Source organism: Anopheles funestus, chromosome 3RL (assembly GCF_943734845.2).
Source record: "Anopheles funestus chromosome 3RL, idAnoFuneDA-416_04, whole genome shotgun sequence".
NCBI lineage: Eukaryota > Metazoa > Arthropoda > Insecta > Diptera > Culicidae > Anopheles > Anopheles funestus.
Genome location: NC_064599.1, coordinates 18,840,815 through 18,868,256, shown reverse-complemented (window position 1 = coordinate 18,868,256; position 27,442 = coordinate 18,840,815). Strand labels below are relative to the sequence as shown.

The window sequence follows — 27,442 nt, the reverse complement described above, 5'->3', positions numbered from 1 at the left end:
TTTGATCTGAATTGTTTGGTCATTCAGCTGTGTTGAATTGCTTATGCGTTTATGCGTTTCTAATAGCTACATGTTTAAAAAAATAATGGAAATTATTATTCGTATCAATATCCAGTTTCATTCCAACTGCTTTCTTCATCAGGCTGTGTTATCCACTTCTGAGTTGTAGAGACACTTTAGTGATATTTGAAATTGCTTCGATAAAAACAGTGTTTTTTTAAATGTATATCTTGGAAATGACTTCAAGACTGTTTTAAATGCTTGGTAATAACGTAATTTATGCTGAGTTGGGAATCCACGTAGTGTATATCGCCGGTTTCTGCTCGACAGGTCCGTAGTACTCCATAGCAAGGAATGAATGTCTCTCGCTAAGGTTATTGAAAAGTCAAGAAAACCATAAGTGGCAGGCGAAGACCTGTTGAGGTTGTAGTTCCACAAAAGGAGAAGGAGTATGTTCAATTAACAATTTGCCTTCAATTTAACCGTTAATATAGCAATAAACAAAACGATAGGAAAAGGAAAATTTAGCATATAAAAAATCTTCCGTGTCAATACGTCAAACTTGCTTAATATGTATAAAAACGAGTGATAATTTGCCGTAAATTTGACCCTAAAAGGTTAAATTACCTTGACCGTCTGTATGGAAAAGCAGCGTATCGGCGGATAAACGTCACAATGCATACAGTAAAACCCGTTGGAGGAATCACACTTCTTCAGTATTCGAAACTTTCGATTGACAAAACGAAAGCAATTTCCTTACATAAGCAATCGAATAGTGACAGGACACGATCTTTCCGGCTATCGGCTATATGAAAGGCAAATGACGTATTCCAATATCCCACATACCAGATGAAACATTCTATTAGAGTCCTCAATAAAAGCCTGATTTAGGTACATCAGTAGGAGTTTATCGTAAACATTAGAAGCCTAGGGACACCATAGTCATTCATTAAATCCATTTTGTAAAGTAAACAAATTAGAGCTTTGAGGCTGAGAATTTGACGAATTAAAGTTAAAGTTGTTTTTGGGAAACTAAAATGTAGAGAGAAAAAATTCAATACTCTTCAATCATATTCCACACAATGCAGACTATCGTCAAATTCGGAAATCATTGAGACCATATTTATGGTCCAATTGATCAGATTTATCCATCCTAGCGTAGGCATTGTTTGCTACAGACATATTTTATCAGCAATCCGACGTAAACTCCAACCATCTCTGTACGGCGCAAAGTGATCAAATAGCTGGAAGCGACCCTTTTTTTTTGCTTTGTTTTTATGCGTAGCAATTGTTTCCACCTGTAACGATCTTTTCCCGACAAAAGATCCAGTACGAATGTCCAGCACGTTACGTTCAAATAGATCCAAATGTAGCAGCAGATTCCAAACCGTACAAATTCCTGACTTTCCCGGGTATTAGATGGCTTCTCGACTCATCGGTTTGCCATCGGGTGGTGATGCTTTACGGTGACCGATTTCGCATCGTATGACGTTTTTTTTTCCTCCCCAACATTTGCTTGTTTGTAGTGTAGTTCGTACGGGAATTTGCCAATTTTTTTTTTCAATGTTTGTTTGTTTTCATCTACGAGTGCATTCTATCACCATTGAATGCAACTACCTTTATTACACCGTGTCCGCCAGTCATTTGCAATCAATTTGTGCACTTTGTTGTGCTGGAGAGAGAACGGTTGTAACTTACTTTTTTTTTGCTATTCTGCTCTTTTGTTTACAATCCTATATCTAGTCGATAGCTTTTTCTGTGGTTTGGTGTAGAAAAAACCTACAAGAGAAGGAACTAAAAATGCAAGCTATTCGTGCAACATTTGCAGCAAAACATAGAATCGATACGCGCGATACGGAATAAAGAGTGGAAGGAACAGAACAGTGCCGATCGGAAAAATTTATTCATAATTCCAGATGAATAATGTCCTCAGCACTGTGTTCGGTGCCTTTCGATAGCGAAGCATATCACCACCGTACACCATGGAACGATAGTTTGCTTGAATCGATGTCGTTTGCCGCTTTTGTTGCCATGTTTCCCTGGTGAAACGAACGCAGAATGTCTTCCGAACTGTCGGAAATGGAAATCAATCGATGAAAGGATACACCGGGGATATCGGGCTTGAAGTAGTCGTTTTTGTTTCTTTATTCCTTCTTTTCTCTCTTTTGGGTTCGTTTTTCCTAAGCCTTACGTTTGTGACCATTCCGAACGTTCGAAGTGCTCGGTGTCACTGGGTCTCACTGGCATCATCGATGCACTCGGCTACGATCTCTCCAATACACCGGTGTCAATCCTTCGATAGGCAAACACATCCATTCCTTCCAATGGCCAGTCAATGGGATTTCGGATCCCGTCGGATTGTTGGTGTGTGTCTAGTCAGCAGAAAATTTTCCAGTTTCCGTTCTTGATTTGAAATTTTTGCTTCACACCCAAACAACAAATTGACAGGTTTTTGCTCAGGACTTTCTATTGGGACGTTCGGTGAAGGATGCAGGAGGAGAGATTTTATGTTCCTTCCTTAGTCATATTCTTTTATGATAACTGGTTTGGGTGGAAATAAGAATGGATGGGATTGTGCAGAAGAATAAGCTTCTTAAGTTAGGGTTTATGAGATACTTCAAACTAATTTAATTTGCTCAGTTCTTTAAGGATATACCTTGTATCGAAATATATTGATAGTTTATTGCATTGAAATTAAATAAATTGAAGTAATCCAAACAAACCAAATCAACGTATTACTAAGATGTGATGCGAACACTTCAAGAGTTTATATTTTTAATTCATTTAATAACATTTACTTCCATTTATCTCCATCACACAAAAATAAAATATTTAATACTTCCTCAAAAATAGTAAAAAATATTCAATACCAATTTCTACAACGTTCTTCAACTGATCGCAACAATTGCACTTTAAACTTTAACTCCCCTTTTCCCTTCAACCTCAACTCTCATCATGAGAAAACAATCACGGCACTTTCCATCTTGCACTAACGATCTGCACCGATGCAATGCACAAACTTCTCTCACCAGGACGCGAAATAAAAAGAAAAAAGAAACAGGAAGCAAACAGGAATTCTTTCCATTCTCAAGCAAACCTCGAAAAACTTTATTTAACGCTTCGCTGCATTCGTACAGCACAGCCGTTTGTTGCCACTTCCCGCCACTATCGGGTTCGATACCTTTGCAAAAGGGAGGGAAAAAAACTTTAAATGCACCACCGTACGTAACCTAAAAATGGTTGAGAAATTGAAGATGGAAACGATCGGAAGTGGCAAGCTTCATTGCGAATTGTCTATTGTGTTTGGAACAGCAAAACAAAAGAAAAAAAATACAAGAATTGACTAACGTTTGCCCATTCACCATTGTTTTCTTGTTCCCGGTTTGGAATCCTGTTCGGGAGTCTTTTTTCTCTCTTTCTATCTATATTTATCTCTCTCCTCTCTTGAATTTCCACATTGAGCTTGCTCATTTCGCCATTGTGCACATCATTGGTTTCGTCCTGGTTCTAATTGAAGTATTTAAAAACAAATAGCTGTCTTCTTGAATCGTTTCTTCTCGCAAACACCCATAATGCGTCCGGAAGAGTTCCACGACAAAGTGTTCCGTTTTCCGGCAAAAAAAACGATACGAAAACCCGTTTGGAAATTAAACTTTCACAATGTGATGAATTAAAACCCAAGAACCAAAAACAACAAAAAAATGGCATCAGTATTGCACACAATGCAAATGGATGCAGTCAGAGTACGGAAGACACTTCGACTAATGATAGGAAAAGGATATTTTGATAGCATAAGTTTGCAACGATGGGAATGTTTATGTACCGCTCGATCGGTAAACTGTATATGCCATTAAAATGCATTATAATGCAGCGCAAACAGACAAACGGTGCTAATTAAATAAAACCGTGCCGATGACTTTACCCACTCTCCATTTGACGAGATGGAGCATTTCGATGAAGCACGGTATAATGAATTGATATGCGTCGATAGTGGACGGACGCTTTAAGGCGCTTGGAATTTCGCATCTATTATGCTGCATAAGCGGCTCTATCACATTATGCACAAGGGGGAAAATGTACCTCCTGCGTGCGTGTGCGTGTAGATAATGGTGTGAAAGATCCATCGGAAAGCTATCTCACTAAACACACAACGTGACAGGGGATTGATTGCCATCGGCATCACGCGGCATCACGCGGCATCGTCCACATCCTCTGTTTGTCATTCCCCATTTCCGTAACGCTTCTTCCAAACTCCACACTGTCCAACGCAAAAGGGATTGTTTTCACATGAAGCCTCTATCAGCAGAATTATTACAGAAGGAATGACGTTCCACCGTTAAATCTCTTGAACATTCGCCGACTTTTCCTGGTTGGGAGAAAACTACTATCTTCACAAGTGGAAAGCGGACATTTTCACTACCATGGAAACCTCTTTTTTTTGGGGAGAATTGGGCACTTCCTGTGCAATCAGTGCACGCCGTGTTCCCGGGTTTTAGTGATTGAGTAAATTTAATTAAATCTTCCACTTCATTTAACGCAACTTTAAAACAACCAGATTCCGGTGCTTCTCCACGAGACGAGTTGTTGTGAGCTGGTTTTGCAGGATACACCCGAGGGTGTTAGTAATAAAAGCTGAATGGCACATACACACAAAAAAACCCGGCTTTCAATTCAGGCTCAGGTGAGCTGCACACACACAGACATTAATCGCAGTGGTGAAAAGTTCGACGATCGAATCACCGCCACCAGTAGTCCCACCGATGGGACACGGTGTCTTTATTTCTTTTAGTTTTTTTTCTCTTCAGTGGGTGATGGAAAGAAAATTCCTAAATAGATTTTCATTCACGGTACGCCCGGTGCGAAGAAAGAAGCGATCAAATTGTGTGCAAAGGAAGAGAAAAAAAAGTAAGTCCAGTGTACACGCCTTAAGAGGCTCTTTATTGTGCTGAAAGCAAGAAAGTGCTGGCAATCTTTTCTTCTACGGCAAAATAGAAACAAAACAAACCTCCTCCCTTTCCCGAAAACCCCAATCCAAAACGCAATCATGCTCGGTGTCTGAAGGGCCACCGCCTGCCTTTAAATAATAAACGAGATTTTCAATTGAAAATATTCCAACGCAACCGTTGGTGGGGGAGCACCGGGATGGTAGCAAATGATTAAGTGAACGGTACTCCGTCAGTCATTCAGTCCGTTTCTCGTCGGTCGGGCACGAGATGATGACAAAATTTAATTTCCCAAGACGTTCACTCTGGTTTCGATCTGCTTTCCACTCTCACCCACCCTCCCCCGGGGGGTAATGCCCATGGGACGACTACTACCGGCAGGACTATTTTATTGATAACTTAATGATGGAAGAGCACTGATGTACACTGATTTCACAAGATCCAAAACAAGTACCAGAGCAAGCGATTGCTCCTGTTGCTATTGGAAAGGCAACAAGTAACGGAAGACACTACCGGCCGGATGTACGAATTCCGTACACGGATTCCGGATGGAGAAGCACATACTCATCGAAAAAGAAGACCATATTAAATGAATGTTACTTTTCTACTCCGATCGACGCATGGATTGCGTCTACCAACCGCTACCCACCACGCAAGAAGCGTGTGTCTGTGTGTGCAAAGGAGTGTTTTTGACTTCAAAGAATCAGCATGAACGGTGCACGAATGCGAAATAAATTAATACCCCACGGGGTTGAACAAAGTTAGCAGCAATCAGGAATGGTTTTGTCAGCCGTTGACTTCAGATTAACAGAAGCGGTGAACTTTTTTTTTGCTCCCAGGACGTGTACGGTGAAAATATAAAGAACGGTTCCGAAACAGTCCAAAAGAGCAAACGAATGTTTTCAGAAACACACAAGCGGGGGCCGGGAGAGCAATTATGGGTTTATATTTTCGGAATAAATTTTTGATAGAGGTTTTTTTTTATTTGTGATTTATTTGTGCATGAATTGTTCATTTCAAATCAATGGTGTATGGTTCTTTTAATGTGGTTATAATGCACATGTTTTGTACGGCTGTGTTTAGTACGCAGTAGTACTTAGAAGTTCAGTACGATAGTTTGTCCATAGATGGCGCTTTATGTTTATTTTGTTCTCTGCTTCTTACTTTTTACTTTTTTATTTACTTCTTGTATTGTCCTTTTCTTTATTAGTAGTGTTTATATTTTTTTATAAATTTTTGATGAGTCAAAATTATTTAACTCGAAATAAAATTTATCTATTTAGTTCATTTCTACCGCAATAAATAAAGATACTGATATATCTCTACCTTTCAAGTTTTATTTGTACAAAAACAAATGTTCTGTAGTACCCAGAAAACAATTGCAATCTTTTATCAACCAATAATAAAATACAATTTTGTTTCTAAAATCCATCGATTCTGCTTCACTCGATCGTTTAGAACAATTACCCATTTACGGCAGCGAAATATCAACTAACACCCAGTCAAAAGTGTCACCCCCAGCAAGGCGTTGTAAAGTTTTCGAGCATCGCTTTCGGTGCATAAACTTTATACCAATAAAATATCCAATCTAAGTTCCGATAAGAAAGTATATCCATTTTCATTGACCTCAAACACACACACACACACATTTTCTTACCCACAAAACACAATCGAGAAAAGATTTTTGGTTGTGATTTTGTTTTGTGTGTGTGTGTCGTTTTCAGTTTTAAGTGGCAAAACTTTGCCCACTTTTCGGACCCGGTATACCATCATCCGACGCACAGCGTAGAGTTAGCGAGCCATGCCAGAAATCCGTTCCGGTCGTGACCGTAAAATTGCAATCATTATCATTCCTGGGTCCTCCGAACGTTATGCTTTTTTAGGGGGTGAACTGTGGCGAGATGTGTGAAACACAGCAATCGCGTCCATTCGTCGGCCAGTGCCGGTTTTGCAAAACAAATGCAACCATTGCGCACTGGTTAGCAGGGGGATAGAAAGTTTTATTCCCTTCCTGCAATGGAAACGCTTGCCGGAAATTGGGTAAAATGTAGGGTAGCCAGCAAAAAGGGATGCGATTTTGTTTTGTCCAGTTGGTCCGTAATGAAAAGCTTAACCAGAGGAGCGTAAACACGGACACTCGTTGCTGCTCGTTTGATGGATCATTGTTTTTCAAACTAAACTTTACGTGCACATTGCTGCATAAGTGTGTGTATATGTCCTAGGCCTGGATATCTGTTGTAGCCTGCGACCGAGCATGGTATTTGTAAATTAATTTAAGCAAATCAGTGTTTGTGGGTTAAATGAAATACCCTCTTAATGATGCGGTCTGTAGAACTTGCCCCATATGGATAAAAAGGATGGGCAGAATGTGTGATAAAACACATTTCCAGGCAATGAAAGAGTGAAAGTATCATCAATTATATTAATTTTGTACGTTCGCAATAGAAAGTTGCACTTGCAACAAATTTATTCTAATTGCAATGTAATATGTAATACGGCAAACAGGCTGTTGGCACGAGACACAAACCACGAGAAACGTAACGAAAATATAGATAAACTAACTTAACATTTCAAGTAAAATTGAATGAATTGTCGCTTAGTGTTTGTTCAATCTAGTGATCAGCTAAACGATCTTTTAGGTTCGCTGAACCGCACACTAGGTGGCGCAAGAGATAGATTGAGGTTCGCGACGTTCAGCGATCGATGCAAATTGACATTACCAGATAAGGTGATGTGAAAACGAGGATAAGTGTTAGGTATCAGGATGTGGATGACTACCACAATTGCTTATTTTGAAGACACTCATTGTTATCATTTTTTGATGAATAAATTTCAAGAATTTATAATTTTTTTTCGTGTTAAGTTCGGCCAGGGCGTATCAAGTCCTAAATTCGAATTTGAGTGTAATGAAATGTTGAAATTCGTGCTGTACACGTGCAAAGTAAGAAAACTTTTCTGAACAGTGGTAAAAGACTTAAATTTGTAATTGAATAATAAAAACCAATCTTTTAATAATAAATCTTTTTTACTCGTTCTAAATCACTTACAATAATCAGTCGCGACTGTATCATACTAGTTAACAAAAATTGCAAACCTTCTTTTCAGCTAAACATGCAAAGCACTTGCAAAAAAGCTAAAGTAAACTTTGGCAAACGGCAAATTACAACATGCACCCGGAACGCTTCAACATCGAAGCAAAGTTTACGAGCGTTCGTACACAAACACAAACCACCATGCAGTGAGCGGAACACGGAATCTTCCATCGTTCCATAACCCCACTTCTGAGCCATTTTCTCAACGCCATTCCCCAAAAAACACCGACCGACCAATAAAATCAGCAGTTTTATATCCCACATTTTAAGGTTCATTTACATTTTATACAACACTTCACGGCATGCCGGGCCACTGTTTGCAGAGCTTACAGCGTGTTCCTTCCGAGTGCTAAGGCGTTGCAGTTTGCATGGCTCCTTCAGGACTGCATACTGCAACGTGCACTCTGAAGAGAGTTTACCTAGTGAACTAGCCAGAAATGGTTTAAATCTTCCATTTCATACCACTTTCTTCGTGTATATACGTGTGTGTGATTCCCTAGATGGTAAAACTACGTGAAAATTGTCCTGTTTTCGTTTCACCACTTACAAAGCGAGAAGCATATTTTTCACCCATGTACTCACACGGGAAGTTAGACGGGAAGGTTTTTGGGTCACTTCCAAGAAAAGAATCCCAAAACGTGACAAACATTTCCCCGGGTTAAAAAGTAAAACGTGCCGACGGATATTTTGTTCCCGGTGCATATCGAGCAACGAACGCAAACGGGGGGGAAAACATTATTATCGGTTCCAATTTTTGGCGTGGTGAAAAATATATGGAAAAATGAGGAAATTTTCCCCAATGAAGTGAAAGATAGTGTGCTTTAAACAATCAGAGTTTTGAATGCCAGAATGCGCTGTAATAGGGAAAACTATTGTCATTGCTATAATTGTACCCAAGCGTGGAAACAAAAATGGAAAAATGCAGAAAACATTTTACCAGAAACACTTTCTCAGGCAGGCATCAAATGAAAGCTATTTGCGCCCAAAAGTTTTGTGTCCTTCAAGAGCGATTTGCAAAGAAGATTTCATTCACACATCCACTTGCGTTACTTTTCTGCATCCCTTGTTTTTATTACCAGCATTATTTGACTGCATCCTTTTTTTTGTTTGGTCCCAATCGCACCCACAAACATACCTTTTCGCACTAGCACTGTTCTAAACGGAGGAAAATTGTTGAGGGAAAATTCATACCGTGAACCATTCGCACACCTTCGGCAAACCATCACGACGCCCAGCACACTCATGCTGGGAAATATTTCATTCACACCACACTAACCATCCTGGGCAGACGCAGACAGGAGTCGCCCGCTGACTTTGCTCGCTGTGCTGTCAAAACCGTGTGCACGTAGAGTGGAGCAAAAATGCGCAAGTGTGCGCATCAATTCTTTTACCATTTTATTGCATTTTGCTTCACCTGATGTGAAGAAACTCCTGCTGATTCACCCTCGGTGTTTTTTTTTTTGTATTTGTTCTTTACGTCACCTGCTCAGGTGGATTTGGGGTGTTTGAAGGTTTTTTTCCCCATCATTCTGTTTTGCCAACGTAATTCGCTTGTGCTACATAGTTGTGCACTTTAATCGAATGTACGGTGAATAGGAGTCGATTGGAGTGAAGAACAAAACAACTCAAGCCCCCGTTAGCCTGATCCTGTTTGCAAATGGTGTGAACACCATTCTAACACTCTACATGCACTCATTCGCATGCTTTTGCACCCTGAAATTGTCTAGATTTGGCTGGAAAAGGAATGCTTTTTCTCGTTTAGTGCATTGCTAGGGTTGATGTATACTTTTTATTTATTCTTTTGGCTTTAAGGATATCCTACAAGTAAATTAAAGCACATGAGGATACACCGTAAAAAAGCTCACAAGGGTTTATATATCCAGATATCCCACAAGAAATTAAAAAAACTATTACATACTTTTTCACCTAAAAATCCTCCTTACAAATGAAAAGTTTTTTTTAAACAATTTTTTATTAAAAATAAAATTATTTGTTCCATGGTGAAATAATGCTCATTCAAAGGGCTTTTTATTTGTTTATTCAGCCTGGTTAAATAAAAAACCATGATAGACTATTACTATTACTATTATTAACTATTATTAAACTATTACCTAATGCACAAATTTTGAGTTTTTCACTCTCTCTCTCTCTCTCTCTCCTCTTTTCGTAACTAACGTAAACGAAAACAAAAGAATTATTTTGTCCTTTCCAATGTTTCTTATCTAATCGGTTTCAGGACCAACTTTGGTCTTAATAAATACCTTATCCTCGATTGTTACTTTTATCGTCATGATTATGAGTTACTTCTCAGAAAATTTTACGTTTCCCGTTGCAAGGAAGTTATGTTATTTTGATGTCCTGTTTGGTAATAATCTCTGGAAAATCTCATGAATTAATCACAGTTCTAATTTGGTCCTGTTTCTTCATTGAAATTGAAATTCCCGTATGGTCCCTTCGTTTTTGCCTTGAACCTATTGAAGTAGTTATTTGGTTTGAAGTTTATTTTCCAGAAGTGTTATGTCGATCGTATTTTAATAATCATGCGTAGGTTGATGATCCAATATAACACAGGTATTGTTGACTAACTTGGTTGATTTTTGTTTTTCAATATAATTGACATAAAGAAGCTAGGTTATGCTGATGATGACCTATCTTCAGGAGGACTCTCTCTCTCCCTTCTTGGATTAACGGTCACTAAGGTTAAGCCGGCCATTTCTGGCTTACGAGACTTATTTTTACCACGCAGTTGGATAGTCAGTCGGGTGGAACTGGCGCAGTTTAACAAGTACAACACCGGACTGCCCTTCCGGAAGACTATAACTTCCTATTATATGGGAGATTACTGTTTTTTGGCATTTATTTTAATATTAATATAATATTAATATTAATATTAAGATTAAATAAATGATCTTATATACAAATTAAGGAATTAAACAATTATCAAAAAGTGTCCTTTTCCTCTGCGTCTATTTTTTGTCACATTATATGCGCATTATTTTAGTTTTCAACTCTCTACTGATAATAATTCTTTACAAACGGTACTAATTCATAGTGCAAAAGTGCAGCCAAATCATTCATTACAAAAATGCACTCCAATTCGTCTGGCCTTGCAACAACCACCAACCCCCGTGAAAAATGCTAAAACCTTTTCTTCCCTTGTTTCGTGGTTACCACAGCATAAAACCCGTATGTTAATTGTACATTAGCAGCTTAAGTCACTCACGAGGCACTACACTAATTGCACGTACGTGGCATCCCTTCGGCCGGATGGTCTTTAACGGTCGTAATGAGTGTTTATTCTGTCGGTTTCTTCAGTTTCTTCAGCTTGTTGCATTCGCTTTTCAACCTAAAGTAAGGTGGACATCCACGTTTTCCCCGTGTTTGAGGCCTCGTTAAACTCTTCACAGTTTGTGAATGTTTTTTTTCACGCTGTTTGTGGTATAATAATTTCAACAAAAATTGCACCCATTTTGTGGGTTGGTTGGAGTTGGGTTTTTTGCATGCTGTTTTTGCTTTCCTTCCATTCCTTGGAGAGCATTTTGCAATTAAACAATTTATCATTTTTATTTTCAGCAAAACATTAATCTCCACCTACCTCGACGGTACCTCATTATTTGTGCTTTTGTTATGGAACGCATTGATGCATTTCGTTTGTTTAAGATTATTACCAGTTGTTTTTTTGTATTTGTGCTGTAATTCTATAGCTTATGCATCCTTTTCGCACGAATGTTTGATAAATTATCATCCCGCCATACAGCGAGTTACAGCACCGGGAACTTTGCACCCTGACTTATCGCTGTCTGGCACCGGTTGGCCTAGTTCTGTTTGGGTTTTTTTTTCTTCATCCATTTCCTCATTACTGCCCATTATCATTATTCTGCCCGTATTTAATGCTCCGCTGATGGTTTTTGGCGAATTGTGCAGCGACAAAAAAGCGACATCCCAAAAAATGCAAACAAAACCAAAAAAACTCGTTTGGTTTTTTGAGAGCAAAAATGCATGTAATCCAACGAGAATGGAAAACACACTGCAAAATGAGTGAAACCACAGCAGTGGCAGCTTTTGTCGTTGGATAAAAAGCGAGCGAGTTTTTTTTATAGATTCCAACCCCAGCCACGTGTACATGACTGTTGGGGCGTCCTGTATCCTTGTGGCGCTTGTGACTTTTGCATGCTCGTCGAGAAACAAACCGGCCAAGCTGAACTGTGTCCAAAATCCAGATGATCGGTACCACCGGACAACCATTTCTCATTTTCCACCATGCTATTTATGCGGCGATATTGAATTATTACACTTTAACAGCATTATTTTGCGGTTTATAGCTGTACGCGGTGTGTGTGAGTGTTTTTATTGTTTCCCCGTTATCGGATTGGATTTTTTTTCTCCCCCCTCTTTCCGGAAGTGCAACCGGGAAAAGAAGGATTACCCAGTATGAGTATGATTTTTCTGTTGGGGTTTTTTTATATTTTTCGGCGGTCGGAAAGCATCAATTAAAAGCAATTTCGTACAATAAATTTGGGATTATTGTCTCACCGCACTGGCAGCGGACTGGAAAGGTGCATGGGATCAGTGAGCTTACTTGCTGATCTCACGGCTGTAATTCACACCCCATTCATTCGGTGTGGGGCGGTGACATTCGAACCAACCCTTTCGAAGAACCCGTTGCAAATGTGCATCTGACTAGTGCAACGAGACATGGCGATGCAGTAATACGCCATGCAATGTCGTTGCCGTAACAACCATAAATCAGTGCAATATTGATTCTAATCGCAATGACATGACCAAGCCCATCTTGCTAAAGGGGGTTAGGACTAGTCAAGTGGGGTGGTTGTCATTTGAGTGTTTGCTGTCTATTCTAGGGAGAACATGATTAACGGAGTTTCGTCGAGGGATGAACGCTGCATAAACTATTGAAGACAATGTTGCTCTCGATGGAATACTAACGTTGATTGCTAAACTCTTCGGAACTGTGATTTTGAAGTTGAGTTTTTAGAACAATTAATATAAATTTAACAAATTTATTTGTCTGGGGTGGCAAGGTTGTGCATGTGATAAATGGCGCAGGTTCACACGACAGGACTGGGTATCAAATCCCATTCGGACCATCTCCCCCTTGCAAGGACTCACTTTCCGGCTACCTGGTAAAATAAGTCTTTATACGGCCAGGCCGTTCTTTACAAGAAAAATAATTGTCACTATGACTTCACGACTCTTGATTCGCATGAATAATATTTGTACAATTAAAGCTTATAATTGCTTGTAATCCAACTATGTTTTTATTTGTTTGTTTTTGCTTATTTGTCACTCTTTCATTGTCTATTTTTCACTCTTAGTCAAACTTGCTTTTAAGCAAATCGAAAAAAGGATATAAATTCATTCGTTTCAATGATTTGTTTTTTCTAAATAATTTTTTTTTAATATTTTTACTTCAAATAATAAAAATTTCATTTAAATAAACAAAGGAATGCTATTGAATTTGAACACTTTTGAACACTTGAAATAAAAACTGGAAAATAAATCAGAACAACCACATTTGGAAAAATCGTTCGAAACATTTTTGATTTATTTTTTTTAATTCGTAATATATCCACCAAGAAATGCTAGCTCCATCGGTGATACAATCATAATCACAACCATTTGCACCATTTGCTCCTAGCCCAGGGTTGCCCGTAGTCGTGCAATCTGCGCATCCAGCGCAGCAAGATTAAATTCCTGATCACGCGGTGGATTCGCACGGATCTCCTCGAGCGATTTCAGCACATGGTCCGGTACCGGTGGTTCCACCGGCAGATGGGCTCCTTGCGGCTGGAACCCGTACGTATCGGCATTGTATGCCACGCGGTACAGCACACCGTCCGGTCCGGTGTACGAGTACTCACCGGCCGCATTAGCACCGTCGTAGCTTGTCTGCTGTGCCGCAATACCGTTGCTCGTCTCGTAACGATAGTTGTACGCACCGCTCGGGTCGTGGTTATGTTCCTGCGCCAAGATGACAGCTTGCGACTCAGCCGTGCCGAGTACGGGTCCACCTAGACGCTTCTGGGGAGCAGCCAACACGACGCTGCACACCATAACGGTGGCGAGGATAAGCTGAGCCATGATTAGACCAGAACGATAAGAATGTGAATTAGAATGTTGCGTCGCTTCACTTTTGCGTATTTTGCGTAACTAACCACCTTGCTGCACATCTTCACGTAACGCGTAAGAATAAAACCTTTCGGTACCAAACTGAACGAACGAACGAACTGACAATGACTGGTGCTGGTTGGTACACTTGTCGGCATCTTTTATACACACACCTTCTCCACAAACACATTCTCACACCCCCCTTGATGGTGGCTGCTGCTGCCTGCTGCCTGCTGGCACCAGTTACCAAATTATCCACCCTTCCATATTTTTTTTTCGCCCCAAACCCGGTACTCTGGTTCGATGCGAGGGCCGGCGGTTCCGTGTGAAGCTGGTTGCAGTTAGATTTCCACCCGCGAGAAGTATAAATCGCGCGCCTTCAACCTTTACCCGCCGATGAAGGCGATGATGATGAATTTTAGTCATCATGCGATCATCCAACCCGTTGTGCCGTATTTGACTTCTGCTTGTACCGGATCGCCACCTAGCGACGCGACGCGACTAGAGCATCTCGGTGGGGTTTCGGTTGCGGTGTCTAAAGTGACTAAAGGGGTCGCTTTGCACTGGCTGCACAGCTTCCACCGTAGCAAATTAGTCGATTAAATGTCACTCGCGTAAACACGCAATTTGCTCATGAGCCCAAAACGGAGCTCCATCTCCCTCTTGAAATGGGCTTCAAAAACACGTGGTCCAAAAATGTTGACCTCTTCGTCATAATCGTCGCGAGACTATTGTACGAACGTCTGCCAGAAATGTATGTGGCACAGGTGACATGGTCCAAGATTTGTTGTCTACAGTTTTGTCTGCCCGATGACACACTCATAACATTCACCCTTTGCGTGTTGCACCGGACGATCGGCACCGGTGGGTTTTTTTTGGGGGGTTGAGTTAATTTAACATCAACTTTTGTACCCATTTTGCTATGTGGCTTGATTCGCACATCGTTACTCTCGCAACCTTCAGATATTAATCAAAGGGATCTTCTCCCCCTTCGTAGCGCATAATCTGTTTCTTCACCAGCGAAGCCTCCAAAAGTTTGTTGCTGTTTTGGTAGAATAGGTGAACGATTTTGGGAACATCGATATAACTGGGTGATTCGACCCCTACCATCTTTGCTCGTTGAACTTTACCCGTACCAAATGTGTCCAAAACAGATGTCGATCTAATGTCATAGAGGCTGGCAGACATAGTATACCCTAGTCTTGTCTCTCATAATGCGCTCTAAGGGTGGATGGTTTGAAGTAACACCGTGTGATATATTTTTTGAAAAATGTTTGACAGATCACCGGGGAGTGTAGTTCCCTCAAGAAGGGGCATTACAAGGTAGATCAGAGAAAAAAAATCTCTCAAATAAGTTTTGCTTGCATCAAGAATTTTGGAAGAAGAAAGGTCAAGATTTGAAGGAATTGATTGGTCTTTTGAATAACTCTGATGAAGGTTTTGTATTGCAAAATTGTGTGTACATCGCCATTTTTGACACTTAGACGTCTAGCGGCACAGGTGTCTCGTCCGCACAGGTACTCCACCAGTTTGGCTGAATGTCAAAGTTTGTTAACAAACGCAACCGTTTGGTAGCGAGTTGGTAATACACTTGTAAGTAAATTAGACAAGATTAGACTAATGAGTTCTTTCTACATTGAGGAAGAAAAAAGTATCAGAATATCATTTCTCGACCATCTTTACCTCCGTGTCGAACCGCCACGATCTACCCAAACGTGATGAACTGAACTTTGAGAATTCAAATACAAAGACCGCCGACTGGAAAAGGTCGCGTGTGCGCGGTCGACTTCTTGTTCGTTCGGTCCCGGTGGAGCAAATGTCAAAATCATGTGAGGCCTCTGGGATGGAAGAGGTAGGAGAAGAAACTCGTAGATATAGATATAACCCAAAGTCTTCCGTCACCAGTCACCCCGTGCCCGTCAAGTTGCAGCTAATCGTTACAAATTGGTTTCGTCTCAATCGCACGCTCGCAATAACACTTCTGGTGTTCGTCTGCGCCTCTTATGGACGGATAGAACAGCAATGGAAACAAAGCGACAACAACAAAAATCATCTTTTACACCCAACATTACATGAATTGTGTGGACGCGAGTTCTCGATTTTATTTACATTCTCTCACTGTTCGGCCTAAGTAAGTACGGCTCTAGAATCCGGTTGTACGAGCGATGCCGTCAAATGGCCCGCCGAGGGAAAACTGGCCACCCGGGGTTTATGGTTGGCCGTACCCAGAAGTGCCCGAAGCATTTATTGAACTATCGACGAAACCGGCCCACGATACGCTTGAACATCATCATCATCATCATCATCCCCAGCAGAGGAGGTACCTTGGTTGTAGGCAGGCATATTTCACTTTCAATTAAGTTACACTATTAGTCGGTGACCAATATTACTGGTCGTCGTCGAGCTTCTTTCTCGATTTTCGCACCATTGGAATGTTGCAAATCAATATCAACTCAATCCACCTTCACGACGTACCAAGGTGGAACAAGTTGATTTTATTCCATGCTTCTTCCATTCCTGCGCCCTTGCTGGTACGGTTGTGGGTATCTGCAAAAACCCCGGGATTAGGGCATGGATGCGGGATTGCAAATTCTCTCACGGATCTTTCTCACTCCTCATCTTCATCATCGGTTCACGCCTTCCTCATCTGTTTGGTGGGGCCAGGGCCAACCACCTCTCCCTTGACTTCTACTGGAGTGGCGTGGGCTCCACAGCATTCGTTCGGTCGAAATTAATAGCAATCGGCGGAGTGCAAATTTGTGCGCCGGTAAAACGGTACCAAACCAAATCGAAAACCTTCCTTACCGGAGTGTTGATGAACCACGCTGGTTAGACTTTTTTTCCTAAACACTCGGATGACAAAAGCTGGGTGTGAAACTTATGAATTTGATTTGGTGCTAAAGCTTCACGCGATGCTTTGTCGAATTTTATAACTTATTTTACATGTTATTGATAAAACCCCAACTGAAAGAGAATTCATGCAGTTCAGATAGAACACATGTTCCCATAGAAATGTGTCGATTCGGTGGTCGAAGAGAGCTACCACCCCGAGGCACAACATCCAAACATGCCACTTTAATGGGAAACAGATGATCCCTCATCAGCTGCCCGTTAAAGAAAGCTTTGCCCTTCTCCCATTCATCAGTCACCGTAGTCGGAACCATTTCACGACCGTGCTAAAACATGCCACGTGACATGCCTCCGCAAAGAAAAAAAACAATTCACTTACGCATCCCGAACACGTTTCGGTAATTTTTGGCTGATATTATTTATTACCGTTCCGGTCTTGGGGGGGAGCTTTACCGTATGAAGGAACCGGGCATTAGCAACCTTGCTTCTTGTCGACTTTTTTGACTGCTGCTGCTGCTGCTACTGCTTCTTTCAGGCAATTCTTCAATATATTCCACATTTGTAGCGGGGACGTGAAAAACCCATTTCGTTCTTCTTGCATTTCCCTTCACACACGGAATGAATTCCATCGTAGACCTCAGTTGAGAACGGTTTTCCGCACACAACAGTCAGTGAGAATAGGTGACGAAACAGAAACGGTCGGAATCCCCAATTCAACAATCCTTCACGATCCTTTTTTTTCTTCCTTGTCTCTGTGTGTAAGGCTAAAGACGCGACAATACTACCGTCGCTTAGATTATGCGTATCCGTTTCCACTTCGTTCCGTTTCGTTCCATTTGGTTGCGTAAGTAGGTTGATTTCGCTTTCCGTACAGTCTTGATCCTTCTTTTTTTTCTCCTTTTGGACGTCATTTTACGTGCACGAATAATGTTAGGATTTTGGGCAAACGGGCCGTGCCGCGTGATGCGTTGGTCCAATCAAACGTATTTGGGTGGAAAATTCGATTTTCTTCACATGATAAGAGGAAAAAAAGCTAACTCAACACTTGCTGTTACTTGCTTAGAAAATGAAACATTAAGCAAAACAGTTTCTACAATGTTTTATTACCTTTATTACGATGAATGTATACTTCCATTCTGTAAAGAGCTTGTTAGGGTTCTTTAAATCAAATTCCCTGGTTCTTTGCGTAGTTTCTTCTCCTAAGGTTCGATGGGTTCTACACGATCAATTAAACGCAGTGGACGTACCATCATTTTGGTCGCTTGCAATGACTCAAACGAACCACGAAACGTGTGCCATATGATTCCACCTCTTGTACTTTGCTTTCCAATTAAATACTTTGCGTTAAGATGGCTAGAAAAAACAGATGAATAATTATGCTTCCATCCAACTCTTGTCACCCAAACGCCGTATACTTACGCATCGTAACACTGCAAGAACCACCAGGCGCCATGATAAAACGTAGGACAATCGTTCGTTTTGTGGTCGTACGTGCTAAAGTTCATGCCCTTGTGTATTGCAAGCGAATTACCGGCCGTACCGGTATCCTTTCCAAGCGTTTTAAGCACATAGTTTTCACCTTCATCACCGATGAGAAAATCATCATAATGCTCGTATGCCGTTACACCCTGGAAATCTTCCAGCTCGATCAATAACTCGTACCGTGGGCCCGAGCTCAGTATGCGATACAGTTTGTCCAGACCGAGCCAAAACTCGCCCCCGATGTCACCGAAACCGGCCCGATATTCCGTCCAGTTACGGTAGAAGTCAACCGTACCGTCGTACCGCTGCTGGAAGATGATCCAATCGTCACCGTAGGCGTGATTTGCGGCACGAGTCGTTTTGACGAAGAACGACCCATTCGTCTTACCGTCCGGATTTTGCATATACACCTGAGTGTTTAGTGCGATTTCTCGGAGCTGATGTTCAAGACGTGCCACTTTAATTTCACGTGACGATGAAACATTTCCCAGCCGTTCGGACACATGCATCTGTCCCTCGCGGACTGCTTTAAGCTCGTCGAGAACTTCGGTACGTAATCGGTCAATATCTTCGTTGGAACATTCCGGGTCTAAATTGTCGTGAATGTTGGGCAATTCTATTAGTTTCTCTTTCAGTATACTGATGTCCTTTTGAATTCCTTTTCCACATGAAACATCTTGCGCTTCACGTAGTTCTTCGAGCAGTGTATGGAATTTATCCCACAGATATTCAATGCTCTGATCGATGTGAAGTTTCAAATCCATCAGCTGTAAGCCCATCTGGGCAGAATTGATGGTAGACTCGGCGACTGATGAAATCGTCCGGTACGGGTGTCCAATTTTGAAGCTCGCTTCATAACCTTGAATCGCTATGCCTAAGAACACTAGAACCGTAATAACTGCTCGTGACGATGTCATTATTAAATGCAACTTCTACGCGATAAAGGGTGAACAAGCGGGCTTTATATAATAAGAGCTCTAAGGCGGCATCCACTTTCAAGTTAAATTAGTTTTCTTTTTGCCGATTAAACATGTAAACCATTACTAAACAGTGGAATTTATTCTGTTTTTGAAGTAAAGTTGATAAGTTTAATTCCAGCGTCATTAAATTAATCAAAAATAAGATTTATTTCATTTACCATTTGGTCACAGTTTTGCAAACTGCTGTAATAGCTCTTTCATTATGATAACATTTTATCCAAAAACATGTAAAAACACGAAGCGTTGGATGGCAAAATGGGACGAAAATTAATGACGAAAAACGACTCGTAACTCGCAAAACTTCAAATTCGAAAAGTCATTCGGCAACAATTAAAAGACTGTCCTTGTATAGTTTTCTCAAGGATCAAGGTTTCTTTCGTGCTGCATTTTGCTCAAGTGCCCATCATGATACGGTTGTTGATAGGAAGTGGTTTTTGAAAAAAAAGAGAGAAAAATAAAACCTCTTTTGTTTTTCTCAACAAGTTTGCTGACACGATCAAGTCGCATAGACACTTAAAATATTCTTAGAAGCAAATTGTCGTCTGCGCTGTAAGACACAAAGTCACCGAAAGTATTGGCAACTCGATCGTTGGGTGTGTATGTGTGTTGGTTACTAAATTTTTCATCACCTTCCCTCATTTACCTTCTTGCAAAGGGTAACCTTACGGTTCCGTACCGTTAAGATGGCTGTAATGAACACCTTTTTTGTGTTTGTTATCTTCAATCACACGCTTTTTATGAGTTATTGCCGTTTCAGTTTTTTCTTCGCGTTTACACTCTTTTCATTGGATGGTCCTCTTTCGAGGTGTTGATTTATTTCGCTTTTGATGTTGAAAAATTGGTTCAATGTGTACAGAGGGAAGAGTCAATTTTATCTGCGTTTTTCTGCGTTGAAATGCTGCTGCGTACTTGAATAATGCTTAATTTTAAGCAAACAGTACTTGTGTTGTACAGGCGTTTTAGGGGAATTTCTCTCGAAACTTGTTGGAAATAAATGAAAAAAATGTTTTCAATATTTAAGCAGAAGACTAAAAAATGAAAATTTCCTTTTAAATTAAGAAAGCTGCAGGATACAAACATGATAAAAACATCCATAAGGATCGATCCTTTTTCCCCGACACGTAGAGCAGCTGTTTTTTTTTGTTTGAAAATATTACTTTTTCATTTTGTTCCTTACTGCCTGAGTACAAAACCATCGGTTCGTGGCATCTGCCTGTCATGGCGTACGGAAGCAAACTCGTTTCATCGCATAAAAAAAGACACACAAAAACCAAACGTTAGTGTTCAACAATGGAAGTTGCTTCCCGGTTCGATGAACCGCGTAACACACGGTTATGAGCCCTTTTGGAAGTGGGAAAAATGTATTATATCCGTTTAACCAAACTTGGATTTGATTATGTTAAATAAAGCTTGAACGGAGTGAGCGAAAAAACAATTCCCGTTCCACACAAAACGGGAAACAAAGTATTGTTCGGAAACGGTTTTACCACTTTTGCGTCAACTGTTTGCTGATTATGATTTGATACGGTCATTTCAGCAGCTGGCAAAGGAATGGCATTTTTCGTTTGTGTCATTTTCCTGCCTTTTTTTTTCCTCATTTCCCATAAGGGATGCAAAACGGTATTGTGAAAAATAGTACTAATAATGATGGGTTTTCCTTGTTTTTTTTTTCTATCCACTTCCACTATCATTTCCCTCGTTTTAATGTATCCTATACGTGGATTTATGTGTGTGTGTGTGTATGTCTGTTTGAAGTGGCAACCAACTGGTTGCTTCTGTGTGTAATATTCTCCTGGTACCGCACACATGAAGCTCATGCAACGAAAAAGCTCTGCCCAAGCTCTTCAGTGCCACTGCAGCATCATCCATGAAGAATGGTTAAAACGTTTCCTCCACGTACTCAGATAGCTTACCACCAACCCCTTTTTGAGGCCCCTTTCCACCCTCCCCTCCTCCCCTTCCCACCATCCCTTGGATGGAACAAACTGATGAAGTTTCCTTCTTTCCCCCACGCTCTTTTGTTTTATTCCCTTTTCCATCAACATTACCTCCGGTGGCAATGATCGGGCTGGATGTTCCGCTGTGGGCATGATAGGGCACGGCCACAACCGGAGAAAACGATTCCTTCCTACGTTCATTTCACCTCCGGTGCTCATTTTCCTATTCCGGAACCGTACGATGATGACGTTTTTCAGTGCTCATTTTCCATCACCCTTATGTTGGATGAGGAATAGGAGGAAGGGGGAAGGGGTTTGGAGTTATCGTCCCATCCGGACACACTCAGACACACACACACAAACTCGTCCGGAAAATGGTGCACAGATCGCAAAAAAAACGTGGAAGCCCGTTCACCGTAACTTGCGGAAAAGGGGCTTTATAGGGACGATGGGAAGCAATAGTAGCATTATTATGAATTATTGTATGCTCTATCATAATAGAAAATCATTTCATATGCAGTTTGCGTTCCTTTTTTCCCCTCCTACCCCTCCTCTCAACTCGCTCTCAACGAACCGTATAAGCGTTGGAGAAGGAACCATTTCTAGTTGAAGGTTTTCAGCTGGATGTGCTTGTAGCGATTCATTCTTCTGTTTCAACTTAAACCTCTGCCGATGGTTTGCTTTTTTGTGAGACCAAGACAGAAAAAAGGCGTCCAAAAGAACGACTATGAATGGAAGAAGGCACGAAAAAAAAAGTTTGATGGATTTCCTCATTTTCCTTGGCAGAGAGACACATCATATAGATTGTCCATTTTTCTCTGCCCATTCGAGCGTTCAAATAGACATTTTCAAAATTATCTTTTTTTTTTGTTGCGTTGTTTTTGCTTCTCCAACTCCGATCAAATATTTAATATTTCTCGCACCCTAATGTCGCATGTGCACAGCTGTTGTATGGTTTTATTCATAACGAATTTAATATTATAGCGGTATGGAAGTATATTGTGTATACCGGTACGTTGATCATCCTTTTATCCAATCGAACAGCTCGCACGGAAAGCTTACCGGAAAAAAGCTTCCACGTACAGCAGCAATCAGTCTTTTGTTTTTGCTTAAACGAGCGTTTTGGGGAGCTTCACTTCGATCGCGTAGGATCGGGTGGAAATGGGAAAGATGACAGTTGGCCGGGAGGGAGTTAGTTCACAGTGGGCTTTGATTTATGTTTCTTCATTCGTCGGCTTGTCTTTATAGACCCATGCGGGGAGGGAAAGCACAAACAGGCAACGAGGTACAGGAATAAATAAACGAGGCTGCTTTCGAAAGCAAAACAGATCCCTTCGTTTTTTGACGAAACAAAATATCTTGTGTCTGGGTGAATGTTTATGTTTCTGGGAGATTTTTCCGATGCCTGCTCTCGAGCAAAGGAGGCGTAGGTGAGCAATCATTATCATAACGTTTATCACAAAACGTTCAGCGTATGGCGCGTTCTTGGGTGGGGTGGAACAAAAAAAACACCCCCAACAACAGCACGGTCCTGATCCGATATCTTGCCTAACTTCGACCCAGCTGCACCGGAGTTCAAATATTTCAATTCTTAGATGGTCTTTCTTTAACCAGCTTTCTATAAAAATAGACACGCTTCGGATGTGGAAAGTTCTTCCAGCGAGGAAGAACAATATCAAACAAACGCTGTGTAGAGTGGCACACGAGTAAAACACACCATATTCGGGGCCAAAGGTATCATTTTCTCGGCGATGAAGGTTCCATCGAGGTCGGCCCCGTATGCAGCTTTCACGTGCGTCACGTTTGATGGGTTTTTCCTTTAGGAAAGATGATGTACTTAGTATTAATAACGCATAACAAGAGATGGTTTTGCGCTACATCAAGGGTTGCCAAAAAGCATGTGTGTGTGCGATATGTTAAACCGGTTATTTCAGGCTTTATTCAAATCTGACGAAAGGATCAATGTTATGAATATCGGATTTACCGCGAGTTAAGACAAGTGCCTTATTTTGATGAGTATTGGAGGATTTTGGTTGATGTTTGCCGAAAAGACTGGGCTTAGTAGGTTGTATTTGTATTGGGTAAATAATATGTACTGCGTAACGAGTTGTGAATACATTAAGCAACCATTTTTAAACATGCACAAAAACAAATACAAAGGTGAAGGTGAAAATAAAAGTGTATTTAACCACATAATTGATGATGAACTACTAAAAGCAGCGTAAAATTATTCCATTTTTATGTAATTCAAATCTTATGCATCATTATCAATAAGAGATGTTTTTTTTTTGCTTCTTAAGAATGACCATGTCAGTACCAAGAGTTATCAATAAGAAATAAAAGTATTTTATGTTTTAAATGTAAATATTCACAAAAACATTCATTCTACATTAATTACTTCCTTCCTCACTTTTCTCTTTTTAAAAACAAATAGATTCACTTAACAATTGAACAATCAGTTTTTCATGCTATTAATACCCTCACCCTTTTACAACAATCTCATGCATATAATTCCCTCAGTACCGATAAAAGTCATTTCTGTGAAAACATTATTCGACAACCACGATATGCCTGGCGGTATTATTTGAACGAAATTCCCTACTTTGTATACGTGCTGAGCGATCATGTTGTGGATCGATTCATCGTGCTGTATATTTACTGTTCCCCTTAATAACGATGCGTTAAACGAATTCGGTGAGTGGAAAGGTGATAGAAAACCTTGGTATTAGTTCTTCTTTTTTTAAGTCCGTTCTATAATGTCACGAGATAAACGTGAAAGCGTTCGATACCGAAAGCGCTTTCGAACATGGGGATTGTATGTGTGTAAAGTATATGCGAAATGTCCCATTTGGCAAACGCGGGTTTTCACCACACAATTTGCTCCATCGGTGACCGACATCGGAACGCGATCGTACGTTCGAATGTAATTCATTTGTTAACATAAATTAGAGCGAAAATATTCCAGCACGGGAATAAATTATCCTTTTGCTAGCGGGAAACATAGAACGAATGCAGTGGGCACCAAGCACGGAAGTTCTGTTTCTTTTTCCACCACCAACGAGATCCTTTTCTAGCGACGAAGAGCGAAAGCGAAAGAGAGAGTGAGAGAGAAAACCTACCCCATACCATACTTTATGTGGAAAACGCGATATGAAAAAAGGAAAGGCACAAAAACAAGGATTTGTGCTTAAATGGAAAATTCAAAGGATGAGGCCGGACGAGTGTGAATCCTTTCCTAACAATACCTACGACACGATTCACAGATTCACACCCGCACCCTTGTTTGGGGTTTTAGGGGTTGTTCGGGGTAAATATAAGGGGGAATGTTACGTAGAATAATTCTGTCTGGCGACAAAATCGTTGTCACTATGTTTTTTTTTTCCTTTTTTGCTTGGAACCGCCTAGCGCTACCACACTGCTGTCCTTTGCAGAAAAGTGGCACCGACCCGAGGAAATGTATGGGACATGCAAGCAATTGCATACACACGAAAAAAAGCTATACTATTAGCATGCATATGCCACATTGTGTGCCGTTGGTTTGTGTGTGTATTTGTGTTATTCTGGCTCCGGCTTTCGGCAACAATTCACCCACCCAGTCATTCCAATTTCACCTGGTTTTCCCTTCCAGTTCGGTTTATGCGACAAATCAGGATGGAGAGACGAAGAAAAAAAAACACAAGCAGCAGGAAAGGTCAACGAATGAAAAGCATTTTTATCACCATGCCACCAACAACCCTCGCCTATTCCCTCTCCGTGGCGCTTTCTCTCCCCGAAACATCCCAATTTTGCATAACCCTGGATAGTAGTAGTTGCATCATTTTAATTGTTCTTACCCCGTTTTGTCACCCACGCCAATTCGGAGGCTGTGGCCCTTGTGTCATATCGCTCAAACTTTCCCGGTACTAGTCCCAGGCTTGTTTGTATGTGTTTTGTAGCGTGGCACGGTATGGTCCTTTGCACGTGCGAATTGGTACAAATTTTGCAACACGCTTTTAATGCTTGCCAAATATCTGTTTTATTTGTTCTGGTGATCAACGGTGCATAAACTGAATGCTTCACACGCCTTTTTAAGCGTGTGGAGAAAAGTGGAAAAGTGGAAAAAGGGGAGGATGGTTTTTTTTACGTTGGTTGGTTTTGTTTTTGTTTAATTTCGTTTTTCGGCTGCTAGTGGTAGCAATGTTTTGGCTGGTAGTTTTCATCTTTCAGAGCCAAAGTGAAGCTGTGTTTGAGTTAAAGCTTGTGTTCTGTTTTGTGTGAAAAACCAAAATAAAAAAAAAATCAGCAAAAGGAGGGGGAATTCGTTTCAGCCCTGATAGCGAATTAGCCTCAACGCTTTCTTCTATTTTTTTTCTTTCTTCCCTTTTTTTCGTACATACCATCAACCAGTGCATAAAGTTTTTGGGTGTACAATCTAGCGAATGTTAAACAGGATACAAGCTTCTGTGTCGAGTGTCAGCTCAACAAATGGGCTAGACATATTTAGCCTGGTAAAGGTTGTTTAACTTTGCAAATTTTTGAAACGAACCCGCTTTCCCTATTTTCCACCTTTCAGCTTCACTTTGAATTCCTAAAGGGATGAAGAAGGAGGTTGGTGATAGGTGGATAGATCGGTCTCTCACATCTGCTTGGCTTTTTGGCAGGCGATTAATGCACTTGGAAGCTAAAGGATGAGGTTCGAATAAAGTTTGTAAACCACGGTACCTTACCGTACCAAGCCGTACTATGTGAACGGTCAGAACTGAACACATCAACCTTCAGGGCCCCGCTGGCCCTGCACCGTAACGACACAACCGAAGGTGGCGAGTGCTGCAAACGGTTAAAATGTGCAAGCCATATAAGCTGGATGTTAGATGTGAACCTGTCCACATTTATGGAGGCGTGTGGATGGTACAGGAACTAACTTACATCAATTTAATTTCGACAGCCACTTTTCGCCTGGCCGACCATCCGAATCGGTGTACCGGAACTGGTACGTAGTGAACAAACAAAAGCATGCCCCATGTATTACATCCTGCAATATATATAGTTTTTCGACAACTTTTGGCAGGTATTTTGATGGATTTGTTGGGCGTGTCTGCAGACACTGAAGGTGGCAAAAAATGTTGATAGTTTAGGAGATTTAATGAGATAACACATGCCACAGGATACGACATTAGTAAACAATTTAACTAAAGCAAAAGTATGAGCAGATGTAAGTTATTCACAGAGGGAGAGAGAGGGAAACAGAGTTAGTTATGTTAATTAAAATTTTTCGCCTTTCATTACCTAACATCATGTCAGAAAATTAATTGCTTTATGGAGAGATATGAGTTCTCGAGGCTTGAGATTTATGGTTTTTTTTGGTCAAATTTTAAATTCTTCATACAGGTACGAAAAAATACAAATGAAAACATGAATGTTCAATGTTCAATCCTCGTTAATTTGAATTGATTATTAGTTTAAATAAAATATTATTGTTTATGAAACTTATTCAGGTTTTCTCAAAACCTAGGTTTTCTCAAAACGCAGCACACTAAAGAAAGGCAAATAAATTGGAAAGATTACTCTTAATAGGCCTATGAATAGATCAAATTTTGATTTTAAATTTTGTTTTATTTTTAAAATTCCGTTGGAAATAGATAGCTTCTCTTGAAAATACTTCTATTGTATGCATATTGACAACTTGCTTTAACGTTTATGACATAAATATTGACTTTTTATTTGGCCGTTTCATACAGTGAATGGTCTGGTTGATCACGGTTGTAATTATTTTAATATCATATATCGAAATAGCAACATTTTCTTATTATTGAAGCTCAAAAACACATACTAAAAGAAGCTTTTTCTTTCTCCTTTCCAGGTAATTGTATTTGCCAATGATGCGCCATCGTCCGGCTACAATCCAAAACCCCAACATAAAGGACCATAGCGTACAAGTATAATGTACCTACCTGTAGTGTAGGCGAGTTTTCATAATGGTGGATAATTATTCCATCGCTTCGGGTAAAGGTGCAACAAAACAACAAACGAAACGCACGAAGATACTGCCGGGC

General features: G+C 40.6%; 3 protein-coding genes across 7 annotated transcripts in view; 1 reads left to right on the top strand and 2 right to left on the bottom strand.

The window, feature by feature from the left end:
* The window catches only part of LOC125768600 (Krueppel-like factor luna), a 271,043-nt gene that overhangs the window by 148,169 nt on the left and 95,432 nt on the right, over positions 1 to 27,442 (top strand). The gene's annotated exons all lie outside the window — the stretch shown is intronic.
* On the bottom strand, positions 13,568 to 14,514 carry LOC125768610 (flexible cuticle protein 12-like). The gene is made up of 2 exons (XM_049436539.1): positions 14,209 to 14,514; positions 13,568 to 14,125 (listed from the first exon to the last, which is right to left on the bottom strand). The coding sequence occupies exons 1-2, from the start codon at positions 14,317 to 14,319 to the stop codon at positions 13,688 to 13,690; spliced, it is 549 nt and encodes a 182-aa protein (XP_049292496.1). The 5' UTR covers positions 14,320 to 14,514; the 3' UTR covers positions 13,568 to 13,687.
* Positions 18,057 to 19,449, bottom strand: LOC125768601 (fibrinogen C domain-containing protein 1-like). Its single transcript, XM_049436512.1, has 2 exons — positions 18,431 to 19,449; positions 18,057 to 18,364 (listed from the first exon to the last, which is right to left on the bottom strand). The coding sequence occupies exons 1-2, from the start codon at positions 19,408 to 19,410 to the stop codon at positions 18,211 to 18,213; spliced, it is 1,134 nt and encodes a 377-aa protein (XP_049292469.1). The 5' UTR covers positions 19,411 to 19,449; the 3' UTR covers positions 18,057 to 18,210.

Excerpts from the sequence above, each read along its gene's own strand:
- LOC125768610 (XM_049436539.1), bottom strand. The coding sequence starts at position 14,319 with ATGCCGACAAGTGTACCAACCAGCACCAGTCATTGTCAGTTCGTTCGT. Across the intron at positions 14,126-14,208 it reads TGAAGATGTGCAGCAAGGTG|CTTATCCTCGCCACCGTTAT; the intron begins GTTAGTTACGCA and ends ATCATGGCTCAG.
- LOC125768601 (XM_049436512.1), bottom strand. The coding sequence starts at position 19,410 with ATGACATCGTCACGAGCAGTTATTACGGTTCTAGTGTTCTTAGGCATA. Across the intron at positions 18,365-18,430 it reads TTCTTGCAGTGTTACGATGC|CCATCTTAACGCAAAGTATT; the intron begins GTAAGTATACGG and ends TGTTTTTTCTAG.